The 22,856-nt window shown below is 31.1% G+C and overlaps 1 protein-coding gene across 4 annotated transcripts; it reads right to left on the bottom strand.

Annotated features, from left to right (window-relative positions):
- Window positions 1-1,488: 1,488 nt before the first annotated feature.
- LOC134724717 (uncharacterized) lies at window positions 1,489-21,666 on the bottom strand. 4 transcript variants are annotated; one of them, XM_063587904.1, is made up of 13 exons: window positions 21,122-21,580; window positions 17,337-17,441; window positions 14,778-14,846; window positions 13,712-13,923; window positions 12,423-12,488; window positions 11,728-11,811; window positions 9,267-9,380; window positions 8,419-8,547; window positions 7,845-7,994; window positions 5,791-5,875; window positions 4,791-4,888; window positions 3,099-3,585; window positions 1,489-1,700 (listed from the first exon to the last, which is right to left on the bottom strand). In XM_063587904.1, the coding sequence occupies exons 2-13, from the start codon at window positions 17,386-17,388 to the stop codon at window positions 1,672-1,674; spliced, it is 1,575 nt and encodes a 524-aa protein (XP_063443974.1). In that variant the 5' UTR covers window positions 17,389-17,441; window positions 21,122-21,580; the 3' UTR covers window positions 1,489-1,671. The 4 variants fall into 4 exon arrangements, with proteins under 4 accessions (XP_063443974.1, XP_063443973.1, XP_063443971.1 ...); XM_063587903.1 differs by lacking the exon at window positions 21,122-21,580 and adding an exon at window positions 21,594-21,666 and having other exon boundaries at window positions 1,489-3,585; XM_063587901.1 differs by having other exon boundaries at window positions 1,489-3,585; window positions 21,122-21,582.
- Between the last annotated feature and the right edge of the window lie 1,190 nt (window positions 21,667-22,856).

The raw sequence follows: 22,856 nt of genomic DNA, 5'->3' as shown, positions 1-22,856 counted from the left end.
CTTTTTTTTAATAGTAAATTATATTGATTGAACCATTGTTTCTTTTCAATTGTTCATCTGTGGACATTTAATTCTACTTTTATCAAGAAAATCTACTAGCCATACATTAAACGTCTCGAATACAATTTCTTCTCACTCTTCTTTTTCCAAGAAATATAGAATCAAACAATTCATCGAAAACAAAAATCCCTCCTAAATAATCGATGATTTATAGAATATTTGAAGCCATAACAGGTAGATTTATTGTTTGCTTTGCGTTCATTGATATTTTATTGATATCCAGGACGATATGAGATAAAGTAATCTGAAAAATAGATCACAATAGACAATATACAACCAATTGTAAAACCTTCTCTTATCATACAGTTACATGTATATTTAAGGCAAGATATTTTACCAGACTCAAATTGTATATGTCAAATAAACTCGTGGTTTTGCAACTTTTAACATGATATTCATACGTCATGGACTATAAACAAAAACAATATTATAGTTTGCACAAAGTCGTCCCACCCTGTGAGAGGAAGAAACCTAAAAATTGACAGAGAAGCATCATTCGAGCACATTAAAAGAATGAATTTCGAGGTCAATTGTTCATGCGAATTCTCGTGCATGATGTAAAAACACATTCTACTTATTTATTTTTCTCCTAGATGTTTGTGGTCATTTTTGTTGTTCTGATGCTGTCATACTTAAGTTGTGCCAAAAAACGGAAAGGGTTTTCTGTTAGATACCAGAACATCCCTTTTATTTAGAATAATTTATACTTTTGCAAACAGTAAATTTGATAAAAACACATTATATTTATTTATTTTTGTAAGTTTCTTCATAGATGTTTGTGGATATTTGTGTTGTTCGGTTGCTGTTTGATTGGCGTTTACAATTATAGAAGGAGAAATCATAAAATTTCCATAATGTATAGACGGAATTTTCAATGGGACCCTTTCAGCCTCTTTATTTGGTAAACTCAGCACCAAAAAATTGTGACCGTTTACTCAACTAAACATTATAAAAATATAATTCAAGATAATGTGTCAGAAACGTATAGTACGATTTTTGCTCGTTTAACGAGCTACTCACGTGGCTGAGATTCTTATGAAATTATACTGATGAAACTCCATCTGCCAAATTTGTCCTCAGATAGATGTGGATATTTTAAAAGGTCCTTTTAGGTTTATAGCTCTGCAACGTAGTCGGTCCTTATTCATCATTGACTTTCAAATATTCGGCTTTGAGCGTTCCTAATGAAGGTTAATCAAGAAAAATGCTTTGGTTGTTTTCATTTTTTATGTTAAAATCCCGTAGGAAAAACTATGTAAGAAGAATCTGCATTCATGTTTTCTTTTAAAAATAATGTCTGCCATATGTGAATCGTTCTTGCAGGTTTTGTATACCAACTTAGACATACTTTTGTTTAGTGGAGTATTACATATTTACATAAACTATTCTAAATTAATCTGTAAAACAAACGATTCAAAAGAAAAAAGATACAAAAATACGTTTTATTTACAGACATTAATAAATTAAAAATACAATAAATGCAATAAAAATAAACCTTAAATTATTTGTCTTATAAAATTAAATAACAAACAATGTCATTTATGGGTTAACAGATCTTAATTTTCCACTCCCAATAACATGCACTGAAATTATCATTCATAATACTGGCAATCACAACTGGTATAGTCCATTTGATGACTCTGAAAATAGGGAAATTAGTCAATTAAAGTCATGTGAATAATTTGGATTGTATTTGCTCTTTTCCAATATCCTCTGAAGTTTGATGCATATTAGCGCTAATGTTGGTTTTCGTGCCATTTCAATTGTTTCCAATCCAATTTTTGTCTTTTTAATACTTGTGCTTAATATGCAATATTGAATGTAAATCGGTTCATTAAATTCATATTATTCAAAAGAAAAAAATGCAAATGGGGTTAAGATATATTATTTGTTCTGTGAAGTACTTCAAAATTAATATTCATGGGCAAATACATTTTAAAGAGTCTGTACAGTAGATTTAATTTCGACATGAAAATGGCACCAATTTAGATAAATAATTCAACCCATGATTATTTTCAACTTGTACAGAAATCATTTGTCCTAATATGCATCAAACTGTTAATCATTGTCAAATATATGATAGGAAATAATTGTGTCGTTAGTTATTTTTCAGTCACCAGATGAACTATGCATTGCTTGGCATAATATAGTATATATATATATATCTAGTTAAAAACTTTAAGTGAATATATCTTAATACTGTAGAAATGATCTGTGACTAACTAATATCTCATATAATTTGATGATATATAAAAATGATTTAAGCTCAATGTAAATGAAAAGTGACAGCAGATTCTCAAAACATAAAATCTAGAAACAATTAAAATATAATTTAAGCAACTTAAATATGCCACACTGGCGACTGCGGACGAAGCTTGTATGACTGTATACACACAGGATTTCAATTTGGTAGATTAACAACCAGCATACAAGACCATTATGCAGGGAGATCATCATCTGCATATAACATAATGTAAAGTTGAAATAGAAATAACATCCTTCTATGTATTTTTTTTGGGGGGGGGGGGGGGGGGGTACGCCTTGTACGAAACATGTAATGTGTGAACCAGGATTCATTTACCTCATATTTTCTCATTAGAAATATTGTTGATCCTAAACAGATGCATAATAGTGAGTACACAGCTCAAAAAAGTAGGAACATGAAATGTGTGCCTAAATGTCATTGTAAAAATATTTCTTTTTTTGTTAAGTTTGAAAAAAAACTTTGTCTCGGGGGGAAAACCTACCCAAACACTAAAACAACATAAAAACAAACCGAATGATCGTTGACTTTTGTACCAATTGAATAAAACACATTTACCAAATTAATGTTTCTATGGTTGAAATAATACTATAACTTGGACATTTCAGAAGCTTATAAAATATATATTATGCGTTAAAAATATATATGATCAATATCATTACTTAGTCACTTTTGACAAATAAAGGTCCAGTTTCAGGCCTCTTGTTTTTACTTTTTGTTGATCGCTTTATTTTTTTCTTATTTTGTTCCATATAAAATTCAATATCAGCTTTACCATCATATTGTTTTGTTCCATCAAATATTTCCATTAGTTTCTTTTTCTTTTTCCTAGGTCTTTTCTTCTTTATACTACTTTCTTCAGTTTCGGTGGATTCATCCCTCAAATGAAGTGGATCAAGTTGTTGTCGTCTGCTAGTGACCGTCGGCCATTGCATTGGATCTATAGTCTGTTTCCAATTATTTACTTTCTCATCAACAGTTGACGGTCTATCTGATACTAGGTCCTCAACGGTTGTGTTTGGTGACTGTTCCTTAGGAACAACAGTCATTTTCTTCTTTGTTCGTTTATACACAAATATCACAAGGAATATGAGAATTCCTATAATAACCAAGGAAATAGCACCAACGACTATTGCTATCAATCTTAACTTGGTTGAATCATCCTTAACCTTAGAAGCTTCGGGAAGGTATGAAGAGTCATTACTAAGTCTTATCAATAATGTTGCAGTCTGCGAGAATCCATTAGCAGTATCTTCTGTTGCCTGAAATCACATGACACATGATGTATTTTAGTGATCAAAATCATAACATAATGTATTTTAGACATTTTTACCTATTGTATCTGTTTTTGTTTTGTTCACAAGTGAGAGGTTTAGCTAGCTATAAAACCAGGTTCAATCCACCATTTTCTACATAAGAAAATGCCTGTACAAAGTCAGATATATGACAGTTGTTATCCATTCGTCTGATGTGTTTGAGCTGATGTAGCCATATGCGATGGTTGATACATTTTGTTTGTACCTTACGTCGAAACTAAAAGAAAACAATCTTGAAACAAAAACATCGCCATCTTCTCAAATTGAGACATTTTATAATAATTATTCTTTCTTTTTGGAGTAAAGCTAATGAAAAACAAGATCATATAAACACGATTAATAATAAAGGCAACAGTAGTATACCGCGGTTCAAAAGTCCTAAATTGAATGGATGAAAGCAATGCTGGGTTACAAACTCAAACCGAAGGAAACATATCAACTATAAGAAGAAAACAAAGGAACAACAGAAATACTGAAATGCAATAACAAACGCCAACATTAATTTAAACGAACTATTTGATAAAACTGCCATAATTCTGACTTGTTACATGACATTTCAAGAACAAATGGTGGGTCGAACTTGGAATTGTGGTTAGTCGAATCCTGCTTATATAGCGATAATGTCAGATGATTATCAAATATGTTTGTAAAAAGCTATCGTTATTCGTAGATACTGCAATATACAATCAACATATCTGCTACTGAGAACTACTACGCTCCTATGATTTCAGACGTATTGACTTAGTAAGAGTAAATTTATTTGAACTGTTTTAAAAAAACCTTTGCATGCACACAAGCGTAAATAATTCAGCTGAATACTAATGAACAGTTCCTTTGCGCATAGCTTGGATTAAAATTCTTGTTTTACTTTAAACTTGTCCTTTTCGAATGAATTTTTCTTGAAGTCGCCCTTAAACGTCGATGAAGATCAAATCATTAGTTGCCCAAACAGTAAAACAACAAAAAGACCCAACTCCGAGGATAATTCTAAACGTATGAAAAAATGAAAAACACAATTAATGAAATACGCTGTATACAATAGGTACTGTATAAATATCAATATGAGTTAATGATTGTTTAAAGATAATTCAATATTTTCTTATTGCTGGTGGCAAGTAGACAAGGAAAACAACATAAAATGATTAACTTACAACAATTGTCAAAACATTGATTGTGAGCACGTCGCCAATCTGTGTTATGACGCCGGTACTCTGGTCGATTTCAAAACTAGAATGATAGTTGTTTGGAGCTAGAAATTAAAACGAATGTATGTCACATGTTTGATTTTGTTTTAACAAATTCATTACATATAAATAAGTAAAGTAACACATATTTCCTGTCGGTTTTATAGGTTTCAAAAGTGACTTTTGTAAAGAATGAAACTCGGAAACAGTAATGAAGCCAAACAAAATATATTTAAAGATGTCAGTGAATAAACAATGGTTCAGAATTACCTTGTACTGATATTTTAACCTTTATTGATAACCATATTGTTAGAAGAGCACCCAACAATCCGCTTTTACATTTATTGACAAAAGCTTAATCATAAGTCATTCGTGGATAAATCTTGTTGTTTGTCAAGGATGGGACATATCTGTTTCATATATATAACCATACATTTGCTCCACTCGTCTTGTCGATTATAAACGTCCTCGTTTCCTAATACGTCTTGTAGGAACAGGAAATGCTTACCCTTCCGAAGCATCCGAATTATACCTGTTATATTGGATATATTGATTGAAAAATGGATTCAAGACTCATATAGCTAGATTGCGCTTTTTCTTTCTTAAATCGTTGAAAATCGTTGAAAATGGTCAAATGTACGTTGACCTATAATGGTTTACTTTTTTAAATTGTTATTTGGATTGAGAGTTGTCTCATTGGCACTCACACCACATCCTCCTATATATATCTATTGACTGCACTTTTAAGTATATTGAAACATGAAATGAAAAATTAGTAAAAATGCATTATACAAATGCAGAATAGAAGCTTCTAATCATCAGTAGGTTGATTAATCAATTATGTAGCTTATTCCTTCACCCATCCCCTCAACCACCTAACATCCCCATAATTTCAGCTGGTTGTTTTAGCAAGCTAAAGAACAAAGGAAAGTATAACTTAAATACAAATGCTTCTTATCTAACTTACATTTCTTTATGCTATACTTGATACTAGAGCCGAGAGAATCTTGATCCTTTGCTATTATATCTGTTGGTTGTACTTTTACAGGTCCCTAAATCAAAGATAATTAATAAGAGAACTTTTAATGTTAAGTGTTTTTTTCGTCATGATGTTATTGATATACACTATTCTGATTGGCTTCAATAAGGCCAAATAAAAAAAATGTGTGTTTCTGATTACCATACCCTCCCTATTTTTAAGCTTAAAAAAGTCCTATCCTAAAGTTTTTTCAATAATTTTTCAATAATCACTGTTAAAGTCAGAATGTCCCTCCCATAGACTCAATGTTAAACAAAGTGGTAAAATAAGAAAAATCCGTACCTACCTACCTTAGTGTTTTCAAAGATTAAGTAGGAAACACACATACAATTGTTTTTTGTCTAACGCAATGTAATGTTATATACAATGCTACTTTTAAATGTTTCTGTAGCTTGTAATCTTCTTAAAAATGTGTAGCGTACCTCACAAACGTAAACTAGTTGAAGTGTGTATGATTTTTTATACCTTCATTGAAACATGAATGTTTTTTTGGAATATAATGACAAAAATGACAAACAAGTTTGATAGCAACTTGAAAACGTACTTAAAGGTCATTTACAGTTGTGCTGGTTGTTTTATTTCGCAAATGTAGATAGAATTTGAACAGTTATCAAAGGTACCAGGATTATAATTTAGTACGCCAGACGCGCATTTCGTCTACACAAGACTCGTTAGTGACGCTCATATCAAACTATTTATAAACCAAACAAGTACAAAGTTGAAGAGCATTGATGATCCTAAATTCCAAAAAGTTGTGCCAAATACGACTAAGGTAATCTATGCCTGGGACACGTACAATATTACGATGTTAAAAAATGTTGGTTATAACGCGTTTCAGATAACAATCATAATAACTATGTAAGAAAAAAACTGAAAATTCTGTTAATTTAACTATTTGACAAAACAAATTATAATATCAACAGGTTCGAAATTATAAAGAAGAGAAAAAAAACCAACAGTACAACTTTTGTGAGCATAAAAAAAACCCTGAGTTAACTGACATCAGGTTCTGTCTGAGATGTAGACTCACATTTTCAACGATTACGAAATTTATAATATGAAAATTTACAGTAAAATGTACTGTATAGTGTCAACTATTGAATAATTGATTCGATATCTTCACTTCGTTTCATACCTGCTATGCAGTTATGCTTGAAATGTTCAAAACATTCAAATGAGGTTCTGGTAAATTAAAAAAAACAGTATATTGTTAATCGCTCAAAACTTTCATTTTGGTCTTTTGTGGATAGTTGTCTCATTGGCAATCATACCACATCTTCCGTTTTATATTAAAACATCGCGTAGTGGAATTAACTGTTTTTGGATTCTTATTTCTGAAATTTATTCTTACATACTTTTGATTTTTTAACCCTGCAGTATGCTAACATTGCCTATGTAAATTTCAAAATTGTGTGTATGCACATTGAACGACAAATTTATGTGACGTATGAAAATTTTCTGATGTCAGACACTCAAATCAAATAATGTGTTCGTAGATAGTAAATGTTTTTGTGTTCTGTTAAATTGTTCCTTTTAAAATTGTTATGCGATGATGACTGATGTACCCATATTTTGACTATTTTATTTATTGTGGTTGTTTATTTAACGCATCAATGTAAATATAACGGAATTTGATAAGACTGTCATTAAAATGAGAGGGTTAGCGCTATAGAACCAGGTTTAATCCACCATTTTCTACATTTGAAAATGCCTGTACCAAGACAGTTCTTGTCCATTCGTTTTTTATGCGTTTTGTTATTTGATTTTGCCATGTGTTAATGGATTTTCCGAATTAATTTTCCTTTAAGCTCAGTATTTTTGTGATTTTACTTTTTACTTAAAATATATTTTATGAGAAAACTTGACTTCGAATACTTTTTTAACCAGTTGAATCTGTACATGTCGTTTAGTTCATTCACTGTAACCTTGTTTTAAAAAGTATTTTAGGACACAGGTTATGGTTTACTATTCTAAAAACATACCCGCCAAGAAGGTCCCGTGTATGCTTCATATGGAGTAACTGAACAATTGTTTTGACATCCAGGATACTGAAAAGATGGTGGCAAGTCATCGACATCAACTATTTCTATTTGTAGAGTAGTGTTTATTTCAAAACCAGATTCATCAATCGCCTAAGATAAGATGACATTCGACATTTATACTGAACAGAGGCAGCATTATCAACACCCTTCATCAATACGGTTTTGATGATGCGTATAAAATTAACATTAAATTAAAAATAAAAATAGAATACTATAAGAAATTTCATTTTGAATCCATTTTGATAAAAAGAAAATGGTGCTAACATGTACACACCAATGTTTAAAACAATTTCATTCTGCAAATTTTTCCAAAATTATGCATGTCATTGAAAAAACTGTATTAGTTCATTTAAGAAATATTAACATTGAAAAACTGTTGCAAACACAGTCGCATATATAGTACAATGCAATATGTTAAATTGGTAACAGGTTTATGCACTTACTTTATTGCGTATTTTAAAAAGTAACCTTGAAATCTATTTATAAATATTCATATGTACATAACTTGTCATACCTTGACTACAACTATTAAAGTTAAAATGCTGATGTTATTTTTATGAAGCTGGTCAAAGTCCGGAGATGCCTTGACTCGAAGGTTATCCGAGGATGCAATGGGTATGTAGAACCATGGTGTACCATCATTCTAAAGAAATAAAAAATGCATCTATAGAAATATTTTAGATTCTCATTTTACTTTACATGTATCAATGTCTTCATTAACCAATAAAGTATGTATTTCTTAATGTTATTTCTATATAAGAAAAACAGTCCAAGTTAGCTTTAACAACATATTTTGTTTTTCTGATCCTTCATAAATAAGACTCCAAAACGATTACTTGTAAGATAAGAACACTTTTTTTTCAATCGGAAGAGGTAAAAATATACGAAACAAGCGCTAAGGAGCTTTTGACCAAATAAAAAAAAGCTTACTTCAATTAGGTCAAAATAAGCTAAAACAAGTATCGCTGGTGAAGTTTTCACTTTCAAGTGAATGATAAGACCTCTTTGAATCCGTAGTCCATGTAACAATCAATTTAATAAATTGGTTATGCAACCATTAGTCGTGTACAGCCATTTAAAGGAAAAGAAAATCAATGCAGTCTGCGGAGGCCATCACGATACTTTCCAATAACACGGCGTCTAGACAAAAATGACCAAAATACACATAAAATGATATAGGCTTTATTTTATGCTATCAAGTCTAGTATGCATTGTTAATTGTTTATTTCAGACTTATTGTAGTTTGTATTTACGTTTTAGTATGGTACAAATCAAATGGGAGCATTTAATAATTGACAACTTATACCCTTTTAATAATGCCATTTAACCTGAAATCTAATCTATATAAATTAAAGTCTTTACCTGACCATTGCTTGATTTTACTGTATAGGTGAAGTCTTTCAACTGAGGTGTAGGAATATCTGCGTCAATTAGGTATGGGAATATATTCAACACTGACGTCTCATTTTTCGTATTCTAAAATAATATACATTTATAATAATATTATATAGGAAAATGAAAAAAAATAATTTAGTAATTTCCAACGACATTGTTTTTGGCGGAAAAATTGATAATGACTAATTTAACATTGGGCCGATGACACTGTTGGTGGACGTTTCGACCCCGAGGGTATCACCAGCCCAGTAGTCAGCACGTCGGTGTTGACATGAATATCAATTATATGGTAATTTTTGTAAATTTTCTGTTCACAAAACCTTGATTTTTTCGAAAAACTAAGGATTTTCTTACCCCAGGAGTAGATAACCCTAGTCGTTTTTGGCACAACTTTTTGGAATTTTGGGTCCTCAATGCTCTTCAACTTTGTATTTATTTGGCATTTTAACTATTTTGATATGAGCGTCACTGATGAGTCTTATGTAGACAAAACGCGCGTCTGGCGTATAAAATTAAAATCCTGGTACTTTTGATAACTATTTACACCACTGGGTCGATGCCACTGTTGGTGGACATTTCAGCCCCGAGGGTATGACCAGCCCAGTAGTCAGCACTTCGGTGTTAACATGAATATCAATTATATGGTCATTTTTATAAATTTTCTGTTCACAGAACCTTGAATCTTCGAAAAACTAATGATTTTATTACCCCAGGAGTAGATAACCCTAGCCGTTTTTGGCACAACTTTTTGGAATTTTGGGTCCTCAATGCTCTTCAACTTTGTATTTATTTGGCATTTTAACTATTTTGATATGAGCGTCACTGATGAGTCTTATGTAGACAAAACGCGCGTCTGGCGTATAAAATTAAAATCCTGGTACTTTTGATAACTATTTACACCACTGGGTCGATGCCACTGTTGGTGGACATTTCAGCCCCGAGGGTATGACCAGCCCAGTAGTCAGCACTTCGGTGTTAACATGAATATCAATTATATGGTCATTTTTATAAATTTTCTGTTCACAGAACCTTGAATCTTCGAAAAACTAATGATTTTATTACCCCAGGAGTAGATAACCCTAGCCGTTTTTTGGCACAACTTTTTGGAATTTTGGGTCCTCAATGCTCTTCAACTTTGTATTTATTTGGCATTTTAACTATTTTGATATGAGCGTCACTGATGAGTCTTATGTAGACAAAACGCGCGTCTGGCGTATAAAATTAAAATCCTGGTACTTTTGATAACTATTTACACCACTGGGTCGATGCCACTGTTGGTGGACATTTCAGCCCCGAGGGTATGACCAGCCCAGTAGTCAGCACTTCGGTGTTAACATGAATATCAATTATATGGTCATTTTTATAAATTTTCTGTTCACAGAACCTTGAATCTTCGAAAAACTAATGATTTTATTACCCCAGGAGTAGATAACCCTAGCCGTTTTTGGCACAACTTTTTGGAATTTTGGGTCTTCAATGCTTTTCAACTTTGTATTTATTTGGCATTTTAACTATTTTGATATGAGCGTCACTGATGAGTCTTATGTAGACGAAACGCGCGTCTGGCGTATAAAATTAAAATCCTGGTACTTTTGATAACTATTAAGACTTAAGTTTTAAGTAAAATAACAAAACACCAAAATATGAAACGAATGGAAAACAACTGTCATATTCCTGACTTTGTACAGACATTTCCTCATCAAGAAAATGATGGATTAAACCTGGTTATAGCATTTTAATAAATTTCCTGTTGACAAAACTTTTAAACTTTTCGAAAAACTAAGGATTGTCTTATCCCAGGAATAGTTATCATTAGCCGTATTTGGCACAGTTTTTTGGAATTTTGGATCCTCACTGGTCGGTCTTATAAAGACGAAATGCGCGCCTGGGGTAATAAATTATAATCCTGGTAACTTTGAGTAATATCTATAGCTAGCTAAACCTCTTAATTGTATTAAAGTCTAACATAATTGACAAGTGTACGACAGTCCAAGTAATCAAGTTTCAAAGTACAATTATGGAAAACCTGATATTGGCATTATCAGATTAAAATTAATTACATTTTCTTCAAAAAGCTATGGCTTATTGTCACTGCGAAAAAGCGACCGACAAATGGATCTTTAAATGATCAGAGTCTAGAGTTGGGTTCAATATGTCAAAGAAATGCGTAGCAAAAGATGTTCTGCAGATATAAATTTGCACTTTCAGAAAAAGATCTATCTAGATACACCCTTCCATCAAGTATAAAAAAATAAAAAGAAGCCTTTAACGTTATCATGTTGAAAGTTTTCTTTTTACATGCAATAAACATCTTTTTATTGGTATTCGTTATAATTTTTTAAGGACACATTGATTCATTGCCAAAAGAAGGAAAATAGGACTGCCTTTTACTGAAATAGAAAATCATACATGTATATTGTTGTATTACCTCGTCAACTTTAATTATTTTAGGAAACGAAGTATTGAAATGCTGAGGAAATTCATTCACAGATTCGATGATAATTCTGATATCCTGAAAAATAGGAACAGTTCATATTACAATTGTATGGTTAGTGTTCTGTGTTTGTTTCATCGCAACAAGTGAAAACCAGTTCACGTTGAAAGAAATTTGTTTCAATATTTTTTCCTTTATATTGTTAAATACCTAATAGAATGTTACGTATGGAATATGTCCTTTTTATTCATTTTTGGAAAGGTATACATTACAATAGCTAAATACATCAAATGTTCGTTTTGAATCGTCTATACACGTGTATTAATCTGTCTCATATGTAGATATACCAAATTGTTTCGTCAAATTCATGATCATTTGACAAAGAATAAAGATTCAGGTCTTCTAAACAAATAACATTTTTTGTTTGTTTTTTCTTTCTATTGCAATACATGTATATTTTGAATTTAATATTATTTTCTTTCATGTAGCTTTACTCTATATACTTTAATAACTAAAAGCTATCTAACCGTCAGTCTCAATTAAACAAGCACTCCATATAGTGTTTACTCATCATTTTTGAGAAAAAAAAAAACAAATATCTAGTGTTTCATATGTTAACACAAATCCGCCGATAATACTTGGTTGTACTCTTATGCTATCGCTCCCCCCTTTTATGTAAGAATGCATACCTTTGGGACGTTGTCCGAACCAAAGCAGTTAACTTTAAAATGGATTTCTTTAAGTTCGCCTTTACTCTAAAAAGAGAAAAAAAAAGTACTCTGTAATAGAATTTAGTTGCTTACGTACAACCATCTGGGGTATCATCGCTGAAGGCAACTTTAAACATACAAGTTTTTATTATTGCCATATAAGCGGGAGGTTTGGCTAGCAATTAAAACAGGTTCAATCAACTATTCACGATAAAATGTCCTGTCCCAACTCAGAAATATGGTATTTGTTATCAAATAGTTCGTTTCTTTGTAAGTTGGCGTTTGATTTTGTTTCATTTCAGCATTTATGCTGTTCCTGTTTTTTTTCTCTTATAGTCGATGTGTTTCCCTCTGTTTAAAGATGTAACCTGTGTGGTTTTTTTTTTTTTTTTTTATCTCAGTCGATTTATGACTTTTGAACAGAGATATTCTGCTGTTGCCTCTATTTAATATATATTATACACATGCCCTTTATTGGCCTTTTGACATTGTTATCAGATTTAACATGCTCATGGCGAATATGTTCACCTTGTTTCTGCTATGGTAACCAATTAAAAAACAAATGTATAGTCCGGAAGTCATTACAGATTGCATGAATTTACACTGAATTAACACCATTTATATTAGTTATACTCTTCCTTTGGTGTATAGGCGATTACCTGCAATGAAGGTCAATTGGATATAGGAGCATTCTAACTTAGTAGTTAAGGAAAAACATTTTGATTTTAGTCACACACAATGACCAATGTGCTGAAGGCATATCTTTGTTGGTGTTAAATCTATTCACAACTTTTATATAAGAACAATTAAGGGTTCGACATTTTGTGTCTGATTTTGTTGAACTCTGTATTTGCTAAATTTCTAAAACCTTAAAATACCCCACAAGACAGGATAAAAGGTTACCAGGATACTCTGTTAACAGCTCAATGTTTGCTTTTTTCCATGATTGCTCGTCATGGCAGCAAACCAGCATTTTTTTTTTACCGATAAGGGAAGATATAATATTTTCCGGCGATGACATTCAGGAAAAGCTAAAATTGTATTTCGTCAAATTGAAAGCTTAATCTGGAATGTCGAATACTCATATCTTTTTAAAGGACAAACACAAATGAAAATTTCTAAAACCTAGGAGAAGACGTTACTAAGTTGTAAAACTTGTGGTTGATCCTTTTGTCATTTTGAACAATAAAATATGTTTAAACTAAACAAGTGAAAACAAATGAAGCCTTTGTGATTTTTTCAGCACTAAACATAATATTTCGACTTACTGTATTCCTCCAAAAGGCATCTTCCTTGTCTAGAGAATTATTTATAATGTTAAATGAAAGAAACGCACTAGTGTCTGAAGTTTTAGTAAAATTAAAATAATTCTCAACTTTCATTTGTAAATCCAAATTAGAAGTAATGTCATAACTGTTCACTTTTGTAGCATGAAATGTCCAATTTGTCAAAGGATCTACAGTAACATTCCAAATGACACCTGAAATACAAAAATATTGTTAGATTGGTTGATTGTTGTTTGTTTAGCGTCTTGTGGTAAATGTTACAATGTATCATTTGGACAAAAAAACTATTTTAGAAAAAAAAACATATTGCAAAAAATATATATATATATCGCAAAGGTTATGTGGTAGAATGGTAGAAAGACTAAATATATTATAAAAAGAAACGAAACGTTTTTAAAACAGTTAAAAGGAAAAAAATTAAAAAAAACTACACCTAGAGCGCGATAAATATTGAATGGATGTGTCTTTAACGGATCTTAACCTCAAAATAAAAGTTTTTTTTTGTCAATATACATAGACATGTAAGACATGTAACTATTTGTTCTATATTGATTTAGTAAGTTTAAACATAGTTGGCATAACATTAGATTTTTTATCAATGAGGTTAAGTTAAATATAAAATTTGGACTATTATAAAATTAACTCAGCATTAAATCCACCTTAGGCCGTACAGGGACTCTGGTGGAGAGTTGTCTCATCGGCAGTCATACTGACCACATATTCTATTTGGGTTATTTTTATACATAGTTATTTCTATATTAGATATAAGATTAACTATACATAAAAAATACTCCTAATATATATATAAAAAAATAGGAGTTGCGGTATGATTGTAAATGAAAATACAAGAATGTAAGGATATCTTACGGCTTAGGCAAATAAGCAAAACCCATATCATATAGCAAGTTTTAAATGACCCCGGCATTTCAAAATTTGAAACATTTTAACAGAGAACCCTTGTTTTGTATAAAACCTACATGACTAAAAACGTATTGCCTTAAACGACTCCTCTCCTCCAATCCCAAACCTCAAATAAAGCCGTTATTACCTGTATGAGTCTCGTTTACAGCTTTTACTTCGGGAATATTACTTATGAATGTTCCACAGTTACACAAAACTGAAATAAAAAATTAGGATATTAAATAGAACATGGTGTACGTTTTTTTTTTTGTTTTCTCGTTAGACTGTCTATATTGCTGTCTCGTTGACACATTCATCACCTCTTGCAATATTAATGAATACCCCGAAGTTTTTATTTTTATTTTCTCTTTGAATATTGGTTTGATGATTAACCTAGTTGTTGTTTTTTTTTTACAATTTTATAATTTTTATCTATGGCGGTTACTGTGTTATGAATCAGTGCTATACTATTTTAGGTCAAGGCAAATAGTAAGTAAGTAAGTAAGCAATTTTTTTATTATAGTGACATGTGTAATCACAATAAAATACACCCGACCCATTGGGTCTATAAGTCACTTTCAAAAATTAAACGTAATTCTTTATCACGGATTTCAAACAAAATAATGAAAATTAAAATTAAGCTTAATTCAAAATAATTAATTAATAGTGAAAAATAGTGAAAAATTCAAACTTATATAAAAGAAAAGAAAAATAAGTTGTCAGAAGATCGATTTACTAAATTTCCAGTTGAATGCATAATAAATTAATATTTATAATAAAGAAACTGAAAATATTCAGATTGACCATGAAGTAACCTTTTTATAATCATCAATAAATTAAAGTTTTTGATAAATAACTAAACTTGTCCGAATACAACTTGACGTCGTTTCCTAATTGCGTCCACCAGATATTTAGCAGTTTTTCGTGGAAAGTTGATCAAGATATGATAAAGTTTTTCGTCATTGTTCATTTGCAAGAAGTTGACATCTGAAATAATGTCTTTGAAATGTTCATTTTTAAGTTCAAATATTAAACACTCTTTTAATCGAAAATATCTTTCGATCTCACGTCAGCTCTGGTCAACTATTGGTCGCGGCGGGTTTTACCTAAGTGGCTCTTAATATGATACCTACTCTTGATTTGAATGAATATTTTATAGTTGACGAATGCTCTTGTTTTAAAAAGAGGTTGCAACTCATTTGGTCAATTAAGGCAAAAAAGATGGCACTGGCTTAAGTTTAGGACAATGTTGTTAGTTATTGGTAATTTCATCATAAACTGTTCTGATCGCCCAAATTTTGGTCTGACGAATATAAGAAAAAAAGTATAGTACTAAGTGGTATATGCAATGAAATCCATGTGATAAATTTATGGTTATGAATTGAAAAAATATACCATTTTTCATAGCCCATAACATTATTTTCTCATTCATAATATGCATGATATATATATGCCTTTAGACGTTGAACAAATAACAGTCATCCACAAGTTCAGATCAAATACACTCATAATAAGTGTTTTGATATTAAATCTATCACCATAAATAGCTAAATCGATTTTATTGTTACATTGTCATAAATTTAAATTGTAAATTTATATCTTTTTATAGTTTTTCAGACCACTTGACATGCCATGGTTATCTATGTTATCCGGAGTAACATCAGTCTGCAATTGCATATAATGTATTTTATTATATATCAAATATTTGTTGATTCGATTTAACCGTAATTCACGAACAATATGAATGTTTTTGTTTGATTTGTGTTCTGTAATGTTAGGCCTCCTGGGACTGACAAAAATGACATAACGATCGATGTCAAACGGTTATTAAAAACGCATTCCGATATTTTTAAAAGAGAGAGAAGGAAAACAAACATTTTTACATATTGAATTATCCCACATTTGTACGTGCGGTCCGGTTTTATGGAAATATACATATTTCACAGGTCTCTATGCTTATCATATAAACGATATAATAATAAGAAAAATATAATCATCAACAATCTGAAAATATAAATGAAAGTTTAATAATTAGTGAATCAAAATTTTATGATAAAAGTCTGAATATTCAACTTTTAATTTTTATAAACAGTTTGAAATTAAAAAAAAAAAGATGAAGTATAAAGTTAAACACGTGATATGTATTTATTTGTGCATAACACTCTAGTTAATTTATATATGCCTATATGCACAATTATATATGATACATGTAAGTCTGATGAATCAGCTTCATAAACAGTCACCGTTTATTGAAACCAGTTAGTGCATCATTTCGAAAGAAGAAACCGGCAAATGAATCAATGCCGTAATTAATTGATATCTGCAACAGTATGAGTAAAACTGGGTCATGATTACGACAGGACCTTTTTAAACAATCCTGAATCTATCAAATTCTATCGAAAATAAATTACAGTTTTCATGAAGTCTTTTATGAGTGTGCCAAATGTTGAGACATACGCAAAATTGGACAAATATAAAAACAAAATGAGGCTATTATACCCTTGATTTTAAATAGTTTTTGTATGAAATAAATTCTCGGGAAACAGACCCCAACCTCTTTTCTTATGTAAACGTATTCGCTTTTACAGAAATGTGAATCATAGTTACTTTTCTTGCTAAAATAAAGACTTTTCTGTTTTTTCTTCTTATCGTTTGATTTGAGCTAAAAAATTTGACGTAAAAATTTAATATACAAGTTAGTACTCACCCTTTGAAACTCCTGTTAGTACAAAATATACCAATAGAAACTCACGAAACATTCCGATCTCCTAGACTGGAAGCTTATTCATAGTCGAAATCGGAAACTGGAAATCTGTGAACAAAAATGTCAAAATAATTCCCATGTCTCAAGAACAAATAAGACAAATATCATGCATTGTTTTAGTCATATTAAACTTCCTGTTAAAGCTGTTATACTATTATCCTTATCAGTAAAAACTATGAAAAATAGTTCAGTTATGTATTGATCCGGGGACTAGGAGACCGTGTATTGATTTGTCATTTATTCATTTGATTTAGATTAAGATATTTTTTGAAACTTTCAGTGATATGGTGTACAGTGTAATCCTCAGGTGTAATCGTTTGTTATTATTACATGTCGGTGTAATGTACTGGACATTTATATCGTTTTATCAAGTTGTTGACCTCGTGGGAACGTTCTATTAAAAGATATTGCCTCTTTTAACTATCAACATTAAAAGATAACTTTTAGGAATGAACAAATAAAGTAAGTACAGTTGTGGGACCTGTTTATATATACAAATGAAATGTTCTATATCAATGACCGTTAAAACGTGTGCTCTGTGTGGGAGCCGTCTGATACGGTGCTTGTGGTCTGCTTTTTGACCGATAATTTTTCTTTTTTGTCACTTTTGCTTTTGTCCGTTGCTTTCGGTCCGTTTTGCTTCAATCTTGTCCGACCTTCATAAGTGGCGCCACTATACAAAATTTACTAAGCAGACAACAAGTATTTTTTAGATTACATTTTTTTTTTAATTTAACATTGAAAAAATGTGAATCTGCTGACATCTATATATTAAAATATCCATCTCAGACCAACATGTTAGAAGGAATTGTTTTAAAAGCTGTTGACACAACATCGTCTGTACTGTATACAATGCTCTAGACAATATACAAACGTATCGAATTCGTAATTAAGGTGGTATGGGAGTCTAAAATAAAAATGATAGAATTTGTTCATACTTTGCCAAAGCGTAGTATCTATTGATATATGTTGAAAAATATAATAAAAATGATAGGTCACCGCGCATTTTCTCAAGCTACAGGATGTGACAAAATGACACATTTTGTATGAATTATACAGGAAAAAACACCATTTTGTGATTAAAAACTAAACAAAATGATAGAATTGTTAAATACTTAAGGCAAAGATAGCTTTCAGACAATGCTTTGAGAATCTCAAAAGAAAAGATAGGGTCATCTTACATTTTTTCTGGCTAAAATACAAAATAGGAAAATTCCATGTAGAATCCTTCAGAAAATGCACTGTTTTAGAGTTATTTCCCCTTAAAATGCCAATTCATTTATTTTTTTAAACAAACAAAAATAATTGATCTTTGCAATTTATTAAATATTAATATTTATAAGTTATATTCTTATAAATTGGTTCTTTTGAATGAAAATTCACATTAAATATCTGCATTCCTGCATCAAATTTTGCTAGCTTGATAGAAAATATGGACCTTTGGTTCTCTGTTTTTTACAATCCAAGATGGAGGAAGACACCCATACCACCTTAAGGACCATTACCTTCCCTGTAACTGTATCGTATGCCCTTAATGCCTTCTTTCTTCTGTTTAATAAAAGGTTTTCAGATAGCACAGGCATATGGTATTTTTGGAAATTTTTAACGATATACTTGTGTCTCTATGTTACTATACCGTAAGGGATAAAGATAAATCTTTATCATTCACACCTTTCTATTGTAAACAGCTTCCAGATACAAAATGCACTTTCTAAGCATTTTTTTAAAACCGCTTTGTTGTGTTTTTATTTTGTGTCTCTGCTAATTATAAAAATAAGGAGATGTGATATGATTGCCAATGCCGAGACAAATATCGACGAAAGTTAAAAAAAAAATGTACGGCCTTTAACAATGAGAAAAGCACATACCGTATGGTTATCTGCATATCATTTCGGTAAACAATCATTTATAAAACAGATGATTAACATAGGAAACAAGGAACTCAGAGTATTTTGACCATTCCGGAACACCCGAGTACAGCTTGTTAATGATGGTGTTGACGATGCTCAGTCTTAACTTTTTGTGTAAAGCTTAGTGGACTGTTATTTGTTTTTTTTGTTGTTTTTCTGATGCTCGTTTTTTTTCTTTTCCCCATGGATTATGGCGTTGGACTTACCGTTATATGTTGTTTTTTATGTGTAAATTCCTATGAGATATATTAATTTAAAAAACATAGGAAGTAAAGTTGAGAATGGAAATAGGAAATGTGTCAAAGAGACAACAGCCCGATCATAGAGCAAACTATAATAGCAGAAGGTCACTAATAGGTCTACAATGCAGAGAGAATGTCAAAATAATTCTGGTGAGGAAAAGTCGAATACAAACGATAGTATAGCGGACTCGTATGTAGTAAAAAGTACCGCTTCACAAAATTAACATTTGTCAAAAAGAACTAATTTAAAGGAAAGAAATCTTATACAATCGCTTAACATAACTACATACAGTAATAATTAAGTGTACTTCTGCATGTTAAAAGTTTTATTAAGTTGTTTGATAAATATGGTCTATGGTCGGGCGTGCCTCCAATGACTAGGTGAAATTAATGAGGTAATAATTATTCAAGGTTTGTCACGTATACCCAAATGTACTTTGAAAGTATCAAAGATAAAACTCAACCAACTAAATATATTTATGCATACAATTTACCAGTCGTCTATAGTTTTATATGATCATGAGTATGGGAATGGGAATGTGCCAGAAACAACCCCGACTATAGAGCAGAAGACAGCCACTGTATACTTTGTTATATTTTGCTAGTTTTTGAGATTTTTCTGTAATTCCGTGGATCTTTGCGAACTAAATTGAGAGAAGCATTACGATTACTGATCATGCGTCTTGTGTTTGCCCGCCTCAATATTTAGTTTGGTTGATAAAGCTTAACGTCATTTTCAAAATTATTTGACAATTAAAACTAAAAATGCCTCGGATAAACAAACGACCCAAAAGAAGTATTAGTACGGAATCATTGTACAGTTATGACATGGTCCGTATTTATCCGAATGCAATTTCTAACCCTTATTGTACATTTGACGGTTATTGACCGAATTGATATGTACAAATACTTGTCAACGAACTAACCCAACTTATCCGTCAAATGGCGTCGACAAGATCCCTGTCTAATTAAAAAGTATGACATCACTCCATACTTATATTCCAATATTTTGTTGGCAACAGACAGGTGAAACTAGTCGAGCAGGATCCGTTCACCCTTCCGGAGAAAACGAGATTATCCCTGATTCCGGTGGCGCACTTAGTGTTCAATATCTAGAATAATATAAATTGTTGATGTTTTCTCTTCAAATATAACTATGACGATACAGATTGCAATACGTACACAATAGCTAAGTCACAAACGTGGAATTGAATAATTCAAAATCTGAAATTCTATGTTTTTTTAAACATCTTAATTTCATCGTAAAGCTAATTTGTCGCAAGTTTTCTTTGACCAGTCATAAATTGTCATTATCAAATTTATTTTTATCAAAAACATGGTTAAAGAAAACTTCACATGCATTTTATTGGTAAATTCGGAAAAGTCCATCTAAGTTTTAAGAAACATAGAATTATATTCTATTCTATCCAAGTCCGTCAAACTTTTGATCAAAGCTTTCTTTCGACGGTAGCCAGTTCAAAGAACCATAAAATATCTTTGACTAATAAACTTATACAAGAAAACTTTGATAGTGCCAACGTGCCTTTATTCTATTTTTTGATAATTTATTACATACCTTTAATTATTTCCTAAATCATACAGAGGTACAACCAAACACAATATTAGTCACAAACACTACACGTTATTATCCGATTGTTTTGTAGCTTAAATGTTTTGATAAAAATTAAACTGCTTTACAATCCTAGTAACAGAGATATCTAGAGCCTACCCTCTCCAAGTGTTTATTTAGTTTGACAGCTTCGACGTGATAATACATCCGGAAGATTACAAAACGTTTGTCCGAAACTACATACAATTTCTCTTGTGCAAATAAGTGTATAATGTTAATATACTGTACTAACGACCTTTCGGTGAACACATACTTAGAAAAACATCCTCAAAATAATTGAAAAGATTTTTTACATTTTTTTTTTCATTTCAATTTACCGTATTCGATTCATCAGTTAAAAACGAACACCTTTCAAATGTATTCGGATTAAGCGAAGAGTATCATAACAATGTATAAGAGGAACTTTTACTTTGAATACCTGCATTATTAGATACTTAATAAGCTGTATTGTATCGGTCCTTAGATGGATACACAGGTTTATTACCTTTTCAAGTACTATTGTAAATTTGTATAAGTTTATTTTGAATATTGATATAGATTTGTTATCTTGAATAAGGTGTAAGTGCGCATGTGCACAATAATAAACTTTACGTATAATCATATTTTAAGAGCTATATATCTTAGTTATATAATGCAGTTTTGCGAAGACGAGGGTACCGATATGTTTTTATCTGTTCAAAGTATTGATTTAAAACAAATATTGGCTGGAACAGCTCAGAATCTTAAAAGAATAAATTTCTTGTAAGCCAGTTCTTATAGTTTTGGAATATTATGCTTTCAGGTCCAATTTTCTAAATTCTATATGATTATAATAGACATGGGTATGAGATTGAAAATGTAAATATACGCATAGTGTTAGTGTAATGAGCATATTTATACACTTTCATTTTTTAATCTCGTCTCGTACCTGTGATTGCAGATACAGAAAGGAAGGGACTGAGCAACCACTTAACGTCAAGGGTTAATTGTTTTCTCTCTGAATTCGAATTTTTTCCCCCGCTTTTTTTATCTAAGTTTTTATAGGCGCTATGCCAATCCATTTTTTGTTAGTAGTACTCTTTACCTCTCAGTCTCATATATATTAATTTCTAACTATTATATTTGGAAATAGGCTCTCTGCCAATTCCCGTAATTGACCCTGTAATGAGGGACCCCTTTTTTAGTTGTTTCCCTTATGAGAGACATTCATTTTTGTTAAAAATGGAGAGCTAGCAGAAAAAGCAAATTTACCTGTGCGTAATGTGAGTAATCTTTAAGGTTTTCAAATCATTTCATTACATTAATTTGTCATTAAGCTAAATACTTTTGACATCAGAAATTATTTTTCATGAAAAGTTAAACCGCCGATACAAATGTACATCACTTTCAATTTATCATGCTTTGCAAAAGTCAATTTTGTCCGGTATGGAACCAGTCTAAGATTGACAAAGGGAAGCGATCTGTTTAAAAAGTGTACAATAACAGAATCAAATCAGTAATTGGCAAATGGGTTATTGATTGTCAGATATTTCATTTAATTTGCGCATTCAGAACAGTACAACAGTGTTCCTATCCTAATGTTACGGTCTCATTTGTAATGTTAATTTGTTTGAATATCAAAATGAAGATAGCAAGGACACTAAATGCACTTTTAATGTGATGTTGTTCAATAGGATTCTTCTTCAAAGTGAAATCTGGGACA

Source organism: Mytilus trossulus, chromosome 7 (assembly GCF_036588685.1).
Source record: "Mytilus trossulus isolate FHL-02 chromosome 7, PNRI_Mtr1.1.1.hap1, whole genome shotgun sequence".
NCBI classification, from domain to species: domain Eukaryota; kingdom Metazoa; phylum Mollusca; class Bivalvia; order Mytilida; family Mytilidae; genus Mytilus; species Mytilus trossulus.
Note: the sequence above shows the minus strand (reverse complement) of the source record. Positions and strands in the feature narration are given on the sequence as shown.

What these genes read in the sequence shown, in the direction of transcription:
- LOC134724717 (XM_063587903.1), bottom strand. Translation starts at nt 17,388, where the DNA reads ATGTTTCGTGAGTTTCTATTGGTATATTTTGTACTAACAGGAGTTTCA. An exon ending in TAAAATCAAGCAATGGTCAG is followed by an intron (nt 8,548 to 9,266) that starts GTAAAGACTTTA and finishes TTATTTCTTTAG; the next exon opens with AATGATGGTACACCATGGTT. An exon ending in CTTTAATAGTTGTAGTCAAG is followed by an intron (nt 7,995 to 8,418) that starts GTATGACAAGTT and finishes ATCTTATCTTAG; the next exon opens with GCGATTGATGAATCTGGTTT.